We start from the raw sequence: 13757 nt of genomic DNA on the forward strand, positions 1-13757 counted from the left end.
TGGCATACAAAGTGGCTTAAAACTATGACACTCTTGGGGTGGCGTATTTTTTGTCCACATGTATATGATTTTGTTTCGCAATTGCGATTTTTTTTTTACACACTTTTTTTTAGCTGTGTTCTACAATGTAATCTTTGACCTTTTCCAAAGAGCTTTTTGTCTCATAAGCTTAAGGTTGTTAGGCCTCTTTCAGACGGGCGTTGCGGGAAAAGGTGCGGGTGCGTTACAGGAACACCCGCGATTTTTCCGGCGAGTGCAAAAGATTGTAATGCGTTTTGCACTCGCGTGAGAAAAATCGCGCATGTTTGGTACCCAAACCCGAACTTCTTCACAGAAGTTCGGGCTTGGGATCGGTGTTGTGTAGATTGTATTATTTTCCCTTATAACATGGTTATAAGGGAAAATAATAGCATTCTGAATACAGAATGCATAGTACAATAGCGCTGGAGGGGTTAAATAAAAATAAATTATTTAACTCACCTTAGTCCACTTGCTCGCGCAGCCGAGCATCTCCTTCTGTCTCCTTTGCTGAACAGGACCTGTGGTGACGTCACTCCGGTCATCACATGATCTTTTACCATGGTGATGGATCATGTGATGACCGGAGTGACGTCACCACAGGTCCTGTTAAGCAAAGGAGACAGAAGGAGATGCCGGGCTGCACGAGCAAGTGGACTAAGGTGAGTTAAATAATTTTTTATTTATTTTTTTTTAACCCCTCCAGCGCTATTTTACTTTGCATTCTGTATTCAGAATGCCATTTTCCCTTATAACCATGTTATAAGGGGAAATAATAATGATCGGGTCCCCATTCCGATCGTCTCCTAGCAACAGTGCGTGAAAATCGCACCGCATCCGCACTTGCTTGCGATTTTCACGCAACCCCATTCACTTCTATGGGGCCTGCGTTGCGTGAAAAACACAGAATATAGAGCGTGATGCGTGAAAATCACCGCTCATGTGAAAAGCCCCATAGAAGTGAATGGGTCGGTATTCAGTCCGGGTGCAATGCGTTCAACTCACGCATCGCATCCGTGCGGAATACTCGCCCGTGTGAAAGGGGCCTTAGTCATATTTTTTTTTTTTTTTTTTTTGTAGGGATAGGAAACATTTTTCTAATATACTTTATTTAGGCAGAACCTTTATTTTTAGGAGAAAACTAGGGCTGAGATGCCCCTAAGGCCTCATGCACACGACCGTCGTTTTGGTCCGCATCCAAGCCGCAGTATTTGTGGCTCAGATGCATACCCATTCTCTTCAATGGGGCCACAAAAGATGCGGACAGCACTCAGTGTTGCCCCGTTCCGTGGTCCGCAAAAAAAAAATATAACCTGTCCTATTCTTGTCCGTTTTGCGGATCTGCAATTTGCAGACCCATTCACTTTAATGGGTCCGCGATCCGCCCATTCCGCAAAAAAGATAGGACATGTTTTATCTTTTTGCAGGACGGAAGTACAGGATGAAACCCCACGGAAGCACACCGTCGTACTTCCGTAGGGTACCGTTCCGTGCTTCCGTTCCGGATCTCCAGATTCGCAGACCAATTGAAGTGAATGCGGTCCGCAATACGACAACAGGACACCTACGGTCGGGTGCAGGAGGCCTAAGGGACATCCATCTTTCGAACAGGGAAGTGCTGCACTGACTAGGATGACAGACTGGGATCTGGCAGGCATCTGCATATAGTAGCGGGGCAATTCAGTTATTATAGAAGAAATATATATTAATACAGAAAAAATTTCCTTTCTTCGTGGCCAGTGCTGTCCATGAGCCCGCCCCCCCCTGGACTGGTGATTTCAAATGGAGTGTTGTGGGCCAAATGTATCCCATAAATGATGGAATTACGACAGTTCCTCTGGAGACAGTACTTCATAAAGGATTCACCTCTCAATAGCAATGGGGAAGGGAACCAACCTGAGCAGGGTCCCCTCTCTCTGTAAAGGCCCTATAGCAGCTGTAACTGCTGCATGTATACTACATTTGTCCTCGACTCCACCCATCATTAATTAAGAGTTGAACTCCTGGTTCCTGAGATGGGCCTTTTGCAGTGGGAAGTTTTCTACAGAAGGTGCCGTTGTATTACAATGAGGGAACAACCAAAATCTTTTCACTCCAGAAGAAAACCCTCACATTCCTCCAAACAAGATTGGGTGTAGGGGTGGGTAAATCATTGTATTATTTTTCATTTTGGCCATAGTTTGTTGACTAATGTTCCTCTACTTGTGGCAGAGAAGACAGCGTATGCCATCCCTGCACTGTTTTCTGTGGAGCTCCTACACAGGTTCCAGGGAACGCCAGTAGAAAAATCACTGAAATAGACTATTATAATCAAGGCTTCAATAGCCAGTTCTATAACGTATGAAGGCAATGTTTCAGTCCAGAATGCTACTGTTTTAAGTGGGCTCCCCTGCTGTTGGCCCTTCTCAGCATTTTTTCCCTCCTGGCATCAGCTTTCCATTGCCCTTTTCCTCTGTTTGGGTCATTAACACATTATAGGAACTTAGATGCCGGTCTTAATTAAAATCGCCAAATAAAACGTAAAAATGTACTTAAGTACGTGTACATGGGACACCATTCTATAACGGCGAGTAAGAGGACGACGAGGCACTAGAGGTCCAGTCAATTCACATGGACCCCCCACTTCTACAGCGTATGAAATTCACAGCGCTGTATCATGAGGTCCCATAGCAACCAGCTGCTTTCTCTCTATTGTATCATAAGTGTATCAGGGGTCTGTTACCTCCCTCAAGCTAAGGAGCAGTAATACATGAACAGTACTATGCCTGCCGTGTCCAGATCACACATTTTTACGTGTCTACTCCTCCTGCTATGTGTCAATAAACCAGTGCTGTAATACATTGAGAGGACTGTCAAGCTCATGCTCAGGAGTCCTCTCCACTATCGGTGTGCGTAGCAGAAGTCCTAGCAATGCATTACAGCACATCAGGGAAATGGGAGGGAGTACCCACATAACATATTCATGTAGTACTACATCTAATAGTGTTTGAGGGAGGTGACAGACTTCAACATGGAGATCTCTGTCAGAAATGATTAGAAGCTCGTGAAAAGAATGAAAGCTGTAATAAAGGGAACGAATGGAAGTATGAAAGTGTGTGTATAGATGATGGAAGAGTTCAGCTTCAGCGGACACACGGTGGCAGTTGATGGTCAATTCATTTTATCCCACCTGCCATCCAAGCTCCATAGAGATGTAGCAATAAACCAGTCCTTCCCAGTTCTCATGCAAAGAAGAATAAGGTCCAGACATTTCTCCCATTATACAGCACTGGAAATTATTTTTGAGGTGTAAAAAAAATAGTAATGAAACTGCTCAGTTAAAGTGGATGCATGTTTTTTTATTGTTCCAATGTATCCAAAGTGGAAATGAGGCAACTCTGCAATAGGCCTTGATATAAAACAATTCTACTACAGTATTCTGTGTACACAGCTTCCACTCAGCCCTATGCATCTCCATAGTAACAAACAACCCTGGTATTAGTCTGATACTGCAGTCATACTTCCGTATATCTGCCGCCTACATACAGCTGGTATATTAGTAAGAACTAGGGGACAGAATACTACAAGAACACCTGTTAGAGTAGCGACTAGACTGGGGATTTCTATAGAATATTTAGGGGCTGTGACTGAGGTACTACGGTTGCAAATATTTACTATTCTCTTATTTTTTTTCCTTATTTACTAGGTCGGTTGTTTCGAGCGTCAGATTTCAGGTATTCGCTTAGTTTAGGACGGGCAGTGATGCGATCAATATATGCATTAATGAGGGGATATGATGAAAAGCATGAAGGGAATACTTCAAGGTGTGACTGCAGGAGGTCCAGGAAGTTGTAATCCGCATAGGAGATCTGTAGGGATAAGAAGAACAAGTCAATAAACCAACAGTCAGGCAGCCAATGCCCACACTTTCATGTAAAGGGTTACTATCATTTCAAAACCTCTTTGACGTATCAGTGATTTCTGTCGATCACTGGAAAGAAGGGGAAAGCTAAGTGTTAGGTTTCTTCGGCTGGCTTTAAGTTGCTCTGATAGAGCTGGGTTTATCGGTGTAAGGGGCATTTCTATGAGCTCCTACTCTACACATCTCCCCTAGGAGCAGGCCCATAGTATGCCATATAGATCATGCAGCTACTATGGGGAGGCCTGGGCTTAGTTTTTGGCTACTGTGCTCCACAAAGCATCTTACACTTCATCTGGAGGATTCTTGGAGTCTTCTTACAAGTTGTATTTCCTGGGTGAATTTAGGTGGAACTCAGTCCCCAAGAAAGCATGTCCTTAATGAAACTGGTGCACACTTTACCCATGTGGCTATACCAATGCCAGTCCCATTCCCTTTGTTAGCGTCTAACAAAAAAACCTGTGAAGTACTCACCTCAGAGGAACTGCAGTTTTAGCAAACAAGTCAGAAAAATTGGTCCAAGGGTATATAAAGGGTGTGGAGAGAGAAACCTGGGCCTAGTTTGACATTTATTATTGTGCTTAATATTTTTTATAGAAGTTACTGGCCAGAACAACCAAAATAAATCTGATGACGAATGAAGGGGCATAGTACTTAGTTGTGAGCCTCTACTCTTTAGATCCTCATTGTTGGATAAAAAATTTGATTCGCACCGAATCCGAATTTCCTCACGCTTTGTGGTAACAAATCTCATTTTTTGCTAAAGTGGCTGCTGCACGAGTGAGCACATGGAGCAAGGAACTCTGGGAAGGCAGGGTCACCCATAATGCCATGCATGCAGCCAATCAGCAGCCAGCCCTGTGATGTCACAGCCCTATAAATAGCCTCAGCCACCTTGGATTTTGACAGTTTCCAGTGTACTTAGTGCAGGGAGAGACATCAGCAGGCGCTAGGGACAGTGCTAGAAAAAAAATTCATTGTACTAAAAAAAAAAAAAAACTATTCACAAGTTCAGGGAAAGATTATTCAAGTTGTAGGGAAAGGATAGGGAGGAATCATTCCACAGCATTTATGTTGAACAGGGTTCAGTAGGGGTGTGTACAGCCTGGGCAATAGGCATTAACAGGGTTTATTACAAGGAAATATTTCTACGTCTTATTTGCCCTTGTGCGGTGCAGTTATATGTTCTAAAGAATTTTTTGGCTTGTATTAGTGGGGAAAAGGGGCTTATTAGCCGTTGTGTGGTGAAGTGCGAAAATTACAGCCCTTTTTGCCGTGTATTAGTGGCAAAAGTAAAATATATTTGCCGTTCAGCCGTATTTATCTGATCTAACAGTATGTCAGACAAAGAAGTGGCAGGCCCTGCACAGGGGAGTGGCAGAGGCCTAAATGTTTCTGGTGCAGGCACAGGTCACAGAAGAGTAAGGGGGCGTGGCAGCAGGAGTCGCAGCGGTTCTTGAATGGTTGACTGTCATCTCTGTTTTGGATCCACTCCTGTTTTTTTTTGGCATTAGCAATACTGATGGATTTCTGACCAAATGCTGACCGAATGAAGGCAGATGCTCAACAGACAGGATCCATTTTTTGGGGGTTATTGTTCTGACGGATCAGAGGAAGGGCAAAATAATCAGTGACGTCAACACAAACTTACTGCTGGCACCCTCTCCACTCTGTCGGAGGGGCTCTACTTGTATAAGTGTTTATTAGAACTGGTTCTGTAGACAGCTATGTGAAATCCGCTGACTAAAGTGTAAAAGGAGTGCGCTTCTTCTTGGCGCTAACATCGACCTGTAAGGCTGAGTTCATACTTGAGTTATTTGGTCAGTTTTGGCCTCGTGACTGCCCAAATAAGTGAAGTGTGCATCTAAGAGACGCCGGTCATCTGCATGTCATACGGACTCACAGTATTATTTCACTACCACGGCAGACTCCCTATGCGTGTTACTGCAAGGCACAGTGTTCTACACCACTATAGAGGCTCTCTGCAGCCAGGAAATAGGCGTTTTTTAAAGTGATTCGCCGCAAACAAATTCAGATCGAACAGTTTTCAAACAATTTGGCGAACCAGCCGAATCAAATCTTTGACAAATTCGCTCATCTCTAATACTAGCCCAAAGAACCTGTTTTAGAGACTTTCTGACAAACTCTCCAAGCAAGTGCCAATTACCTTATCTCCAACCAGATATTTGGTTCCATTAGAATTCCGGGAAAGAATCCTCTCGAATGCTGCCACTTGGTTGGGAAGCTCATTTTCATACTTCTCTTTACCAGTCTCCTGTGAAATAAAAATTATTCTTAAGCAAATGATAGATATTTGTCCATCTTAGTGTATATCTGTCTATGTGAAGCTATACACAGGGGTAAATGTACAACTGCATCCTCTAAAGCATGAATTAAAGTAAACCTGCCACACTGCACAGGAGCAGATTGAAATACTGTATTGTCTTGTTGAAAAAGATTCAATAATTTTTATTTTAACCACTTAATGACCAGACCCTCACCACCTCCCCCCAGGGGCAGGGCTAGAAGCTGTGGTTTGGTTTGCAGTAGCTCTATTAGGCTGGGTTCACATCAGGTTTTTCCCATCCGTTTAATGTATACAAAAAACATACGTTAAACGAAAGCCTCAGACTGATGCCATACAGTGGCATCCGTTCACCATAGAGTTCCATTGTAAAAAAATGTTTAAAAAAAAGAAATTTAAAAAAGTTTTACCGGACTCTGCAGGATACAAGAACGTGGTGTGTGCTGCGTTTTTGTATCTTTTTTTTCTAACGTGATGTGAACCCAGCCTTACTTTGCCCCTTTTTTTATTTTACACATTGTGTCCTCCATGTGGAGCCATGCGGTCATCATCCCAGCAGCTGCGTGATTAGCATGCTGCTCCTGTCTCTGCAAAGATGTTTTAAAGCATCCATGCAAAGCCGCCCAGATGTATGTAGCCCAGCGGTCTCCCATGACTGGGCCGTGGAAGATCGTTTGCCGGGCCGTGGCGATCAGGGCAGTCTAACGCGGTACTAATGAAGCGCTTCCATTATGGAAGCGCTTCATTACTACAGGAGGACAAGGAAGCAGTGAAGGATCTGTACTCACCGCTTCCTGGATCTCGGCTCAGCTATCCGCTGTGCACAGGGTAAGGTCACTCTGACCTCACACTGTGCGACGCGATAGACAGCAGGATGAAGAGGATCGTGATGGTGACCAGGAGCAGGAGAGGTAAGTGTTTTTTTTTTATTGGGGCTGACATATGGCTGACATGGGGGGCTGATAGAGGGCTAAAGGTTGGGGGGGTTGATCTGAGGCATTGGGGTACTGATCTGAGGTCTGATCAACATTGGGGGTCTGATTGCTGGTCTGACCTGAGGTGTAATGAAAAATATTTTTTCCTTATTGTTCTACTCTAAAACCTAGGTGCATTTTATAGGGCGAAAAATACGGTACAGTGCAGCAGAGACGAGTGCAGCAGAGACCCTAGTCAGTTTATATAGTGCTGCACCTGAGGGGTTAACTGCTGCCGCTGATCGCAGCTCCCTTTGAGACAGGGTGCCGGTTATTTGATTTTGCGCCGACACACCCGCCTCCTGTATTAAATGTTAATTATCACCCCCCCAGTATTAAAGCCATTGGTGGCAGTGGCCACAGGGTCCCCTCTTCATTGGTGGCAGTAACAGCTTCTGATCGGAGCCCCAGCAGTGTAATCCTGGTGCTCCGATCGGTTACCATGGCAGCCAGGATGCTACAGAAGCCCTGGCTGCCATGGTAATCTCTCTGCTGCTGTGTATACTATGCACAGGGCAGCAGGGAGAGTGTGAAGTCCTATTCACCCTAATAGAGCTCTATCAGGGTGAATAGGACAAGGGATTAAAAGATCCCAGGTTCTAGCCCCTAAGGGGGGGAAAATAGTTATTAAATATAAAGTAAAAAATATAAATAAATAATATTAAAGGGGTTCTGTAGTTTGTTTAAACTGATGATGTATCCTCGCTGCCTTCTCAAACAGCTAATCGGCGGGGGTCCCGGGTGTCGGACCCCTGCCGATCAGATGCTGATTATCTATCCTCTGGAGAACCCCTTTAATTTTTTTATTTTCACTTTTTATTTAATAGAAACCTGGGATCTTTTAACCCCTTCCAGATACATGATGTACTAGTAAGTCATGAAAGTCGGTGACTTACCGCATCGTGACGTAATAGTACGTCATGGATAACTCCAGTCACCGCGGCGAATCGTGCAGTGACCGGAGTAAGCTGACTGCACTAATCAGCAGTCAGCCATCTTAGATGAAGGCGAGGAGGAGTTTTTCCACCCCCTGCAGCCCGATCGCTGCGATGGGCTGGTCTTCACTAGCCAGCCAATCGCAGTGCTGGCAATGAATGGAGCTGCAGGGGAGCTTGGCTAGAGGTGGGAGGGGCTGACGACATCAGCCCATGTCTCCTCCTAGGTCAGGGAGGGGACACCAGACACAGGTGTCCCATCCCAGCGCTGCGATTGGCTGGAGCAACGCTCCAGCCTATGGCAGCGCTATACAAGTATTAGCCAATCTGTGGTGCTGCTGGTGGCTGGGACGGAGGTGATTGGGGCTGATTACACTGATGTCCCCTCCCAGCGCTGCAATTGGCTGGAACAACGCTCCAGCCAATGGCAGCGCTATGCAGCAGAAAGAACAGTTGGTGCCTCTCTGCAGGCAGCCATTCTAGCTTGGTGACTGCTTGCAGAGAGGACCTGTGCCCTTCTGTGCTGCTCGTTGTCGGCTGGGACTTGTGGTACTACCACATAAATCAGTGCTTTCCATTCAGTGCTTTGAAGAATAATAAGAAAAAGAACATCTGGAACAGCTGTAGTGATCTTTGGCTCATCTGCAGCCGTTTCAGATCCCCATTCCCTGTCCCCCCCCTCCCCGGTCCTTTTTTTGGGGGGTTTTGGGCATTTTTTGGCTTTTTGGGCTCTGCACCACTTTTTCAGTGTGCGAGCTGTGACTGGCAAGTGCTGATCAGCATTTGGTTTTTTTTTGGAAATAGATGGAGATAGATAGATATTTAGTTAGTACTAGTTTAGATTTTTGAACCCACATGGCACATCTGCATGCGTGGGTCCTGCTGAGCGCCGTCAGTACTGTCAATTACTGACTGCGTCTGCTCAGGTTTAGTGCCTTTTTTTCAAAATTTTTATCTAATTCTTTCATTTATCTTTTTCTCTTATCTTTCTTTATCATAAATTTTATTTTAATTAATTCATTACAAGTCCCCTCACGTGTTAAATCACTACATACACCCCCCTGACACTTTTCACTTTACATACACCAATAAAAATAAAAATGTCCAATTCATCCCAGAGAATGTACTCCGCTGAAGAGGCATACGCCATCCTTGCCTCTGAAACGGAGTCTGCAAGTGAGGGAGAAGAGGATGCCACATTCCTCTACTCCATCATCATCATATGATGAGGGACCCTCAAGGAGACGCCCCAGGAGAGATGAAGTAGCCCCCCCCCCCCCCCCCAAGTGATCCCCTATGGTCCACAACGCCTGAGGATTATGAGCCCCAATTTGCAGAGTTTGTGGGAAAATCTGGAATCCAGATTGACTGCACGGGCTTCTCAGAAATAGATTTTCTCAAAATCTATTTCTCTGACGATCTCATCAATTTGATCGTGACCCAAACAAATTTGTACGCCCAGCAGTTTATTTCTCAAAACCCAACATCCTCATATGCTAGACCCCTAGGTTGGACCCCTGTAAATGCAGCAGACATTATGAAGTTTTGGGGGCTGATGCTGCATATGGGCCTTGTACAAAAAAAACTGAAATGAGACAATATTGGAGTTCAGATGTCTTGTACAACACTCCAATTTACAATATGATCATGTCCCCGCTCAAGATTTGAATCCATTTTGAAATTCCTACATTACAATGATAATGCACAGTGACCCCCCCCCCCCCCCCAGCCCTCCCAAATTTTGACCGTCTATTCAAAATAAGACCCCTTCTGGAGCACCTCAACTCAAAATTTACATAGGTGTTCACCCCAGCAAAAGAAATGAGCATAGACGAGTCCCTTGTACATTTTAAAAGAAAGGGTTAAATTTCGCCAGTACCTGCCCAGAAAGCGGGCATGGTACGGAATAAAAATGTACAAGCTGTGCGAGAATACCTCTGGGTATACCTACAGGTTCCGGGTTTATGAGGGGAAAGATTCCCGGATACAACCCCCTGAATGCTGCCCCCCCCTGTCCCCGTCCTAGTAGTTACTGGCAAGATTGTGTGGGACTTACTGAACCCACTGCTGGATGATGGTTATCACCTCTATGTAGATTACTATTACACCAGCATACCCCTATTTATGTCCATAAAAACCCGAGGTACTGTGGCTTGCGGCACAGTGCGAAAAAAAAAAAAATCAGAGAGGGCTCCCTAGATCCCTGGTAGGGCAACTACTCCGAAAAGGCGACAGTACGGCTGTCCGCCATGAGAACATGCTGGCCGTTAAGTACAAGGACAAGGAGGGATGTCCTTGTACTAACCACCATTCACACCAACACCAGTTCTCCTGCCCAAGTGCGAGGTACCACTACCGCTGTCAACAAGCCAGACTGCATCCTTGATTACAACAGGCACATGGGAGGGGTTTATCTGTCCGATCAAGTTCTGAAGCCCTACAGTGCCATGCGTAAAACTAACGTGTGGTACAAAAAGCTTGCCGTATACACTGTACAGATGGCAATGTACAATGCATACATTTTACATAGAACTGCCCGAGAACTTCAGGAGGTCATGGTGCCCGTGTTGTACCAGGACAAAATTTTCCTGGTGAAGTCCCACAAGAGCTGCTGCTCATTACCAAATCCCCACCCTCCTCTCTGTACTTCATGTCTCCGTTCCTACAGAGATTCAGCTGAAGATTTTATCATCTGTATTCAGGATCATAATCCTGACAAGTAGACAGTAGGATGAGGCAGCTCTTTACCTCAGTGTTGTGAAGTAACGTGTCCTTCTGTGTAACTAGGACATGTTTTGTGTGTACTAGTTGTATGGGGGCCATTTTATTTCTCCTAATGATTGCTTCCTAGGCAAAATGAGCCATTATAACTAATGAAAAGTATTCATACTATTTCTAGACCGGGGCAACCCCTTTAGTTAGAATTTGAGTTTTTCTTACAATTTTTTTCTATACTTACAAACTCATAGAAGAACATAATGCTGAACTTCAGTCTTAGGTCCTCCACACCATCATTCACCATGTCAATGAGTGCACTCTCTTCATTACTGCTCCCAGAAATACCTAGTAGGAAAAAATATGTAGATAATGTTGTAAATGTAAGGACAAATCAATATCATACATTAATTCTTTTAATGTATTTGAGTTTCTTTAAAAGAATGCTAGATCTACATTCTACACAAGCTAAAGAATAAGTAATTTATTTTATAGAAAAGCAAAAAAAAAAAAAAAAAAAAAGTACCATATTTACGTCCAAGATATCTCAGAATGCTATTGCTCTGATACAGAACAAAATCTCCATCTTTAAACTGTGGCAGCTGACCAAAAACCTGTAAAAGATCCCAAAGATTGGTAAAAAGGATAACAAAGACTGTCACACATGTCCCATATTCTTAGCATACTGTATTATGGGGTTCAATGAATAACCAGCAAGCAGTAAAATCCATAGCTCCCTCCAGTGGTGGCCTCCAGCAGCCACAATGTCACACTGGATTTAATCCTATGTCTAAGGCCCCAAGCACACGACCGTAGTTTTAGTCAACTTCCAATCCACATATTTTGCAGATCACATGCACATCCATTCTTTTCTACAGTTCCGGAAAAAATGCGGACAGTACACGTATGTCCGTTTTCAGTCTGCATCTGTGTAGCTGTTCCACAAATCATAGAACATGTCCTATTTTTGTCTGCTTTGGGGACAAGAATAGGCAGTTCTCGTGAAGGGAGAGAGAGATTTTGCCTGCATCAGTATTTTAAAGCTCTGTATTGGAGTTCTGCAGGCTATTAATATACATATTTAGAAACAGATCAGTACAAAAGTTTGGATCTGCGTCAGAATAAAACCCATCAGTCTAAATGATCATATAGCAAAGAGACCCATACAGCAGAAGAGACCAGCATATGATCACTGGTATCAAAACTGCCTCACCAGTTATTTTCAGACTGGCCACTAAGGAGGCCTAGATGCAATAATGGTCCAAGCCTGACCCCAGGGACATACAACTTGCTTTTCAGGATGTTTGGTGGGCTCTAGTCTCATCTCGCCTGTTGGGTTTGACATAATCAGACTGGATTATATAGGAAGTACTGGGAAGCACTTTGTAAGAGTTGGAGGGAATCCCTTCTGGACTTGAGATCGTTGCTACTTGTAGGAGTCCAAAGAACTGTGGAACAGTGTGCTTCATTATTATGTGCCGAAAATATATATATATATATCTCTCTTTCACCTCACAGGGTTATGAGGGGGAATAGTTAAGAGTATTTTGCTGTGACAGTTGGCCTTGTTCTGTTTAATGTAAGCCATGTATAGAGACCAACCAACATGATGCTGGTGAATTCCTAGCCCCAGCGTCATGAATGGTAGTGAGCAACACAAGTACTGGTCGGCTAAGGCATGAGAATGTATAGGTGTCAGCACTTCACATTCATCAAGCTGATCTCATGGCAAGAATTTAGGTTCCATCTTTTCAGCTGGCACCATGCATCTCTAACAGGTAAGGACCATGTATAATATACCTTTACTCATATTTGCCACTCCTAAAGGAAACCCAACCATGACCGACTTGACTGCGGACTGTTCCTAACTTACTGTACAGTATCAACAAAGCAACTCACCGCCTGTTTCTTAAGGTCAATTTTTCCTGAAAACCAGTCTGCCAATGGCACCTCATCCTCTGTCCATGAAGCTCCTTGATCACCAAGGAGCAGACGTATGGGCTCGGCTCTACCTACAAGTCAACATTTTCTATGTGTCAGTAAAGCAGAGAAGTAAACATGACTACTGAACAGGTTATCTAGGGTTAAAGAAAGGGTCTGGTCATTTTCAAGAAACTGCGCCACTCTTGTCTGTGTCTGGTACTGCAGGTCAGCTCCATTTGCTTGTTTGCTGCAATATCAGGTACAGCCAGTGGATAAGGAGGGGGAAAGAGCAGATCCTTTTCCTTAAGCCTCGGCAATTTCTTTAGCAATCATAAGGCTGCATTCACATGGAACATGCTTGATATTGAATGTCAATGAACTGAAATGCAATGTTAGTGAATGGGTGCCCTATTCATACATATGATGGCCAAGGCAGTTTATAGACTACTTTCTAGATGTGACATTTCTTCTCTGCTGATTTCTATCATGTAAAAACTGCATATATGCTTCCATCATGTCAGCAAAAACCATGGCCACCAATATTCCTGTGTAACTACAAGGGTAGAAGACAGTTTGTAGACAATGGGATTAGCTATAAAGGGTGCAGTGTTAGAAGTTGCACAAGGGGCCTTGTGCCTGAGGCGGCCCCTCTACCACATAAGACGACATGAGCATTATAAATGGCACCTGGTTGGTGGGAAGCCTGTTTAAAAGTATGCATGGTGGTCCGGGAGAATCAGTCTGATGGGGTTATGTATGGACTAGAGTACAAGAAAGTAGGCAAATAGGCTAAGGGTGGGTTCACATCACATTTTAGGCCTTTGTTTGACGTATACGTTACAAAATAAAAAAAATACAGAAACGGCACACTATAATATAATATATTATATATCTCCAGAAAATAAACGGCACTCCGATAGATCATGGACAAATAACTCCTTTATTCACCCGTGCGGTGCAACGTTTCGGCTCAGTACTAGAGCCTTTTT

General features: G+C 44.1%; 1 protein-coding gene across 2 annotated transcripts in view; it reads right to left on the bottom strand.

Annotated features, from left to right (window-relative positions):
* Positions 1–3689: 3689 nt before the first annotated feature.
* The window catches only part of LOC121003448 (glutathione S-transferase P 1-like), a 34492-nt gene continuing 24424 nt past the window's right edge, over positions 3690–13757 (bottom strand). For both annotated transcript variants that reach the window (XM_040435306.1, XM_040435304.1), the window contains exons 3-7: positions 12745–12857; positions 11372–11459; positions 11090–11193; positions 6084–6191; positions 3690–3866 (exon numbers count right to left, since the gene is read on the bottom strand). In XM_040435306.1, the coding sequence (XP_040291240.1) occupies positions 3693–3866; positions 6084–6191; positions 11090–11193; positions 11372–11459; positions 12745–12857 (587 nt within the window). In that variant the 3' untranslated portion in view covers positions 3690–3692. The remainder of the gene's footprint in view (positions 3867–6083; positions 6192–11089; positions 11194–11371; positions 11460–12744; positions 12858–13757) is intronic.

This window comes from Bufo bufo, chromosome 6 (assembly GCF_905171765.1).
Source record: "Bufo bufo chromosome 6, aBufBuf1.1, whole genome shotgun sequence".
NCBI lineage: Eukaryota > Metazoa > Chordata > Amphibia > Anura > Bufonidae > Bufo > Bufo bufo.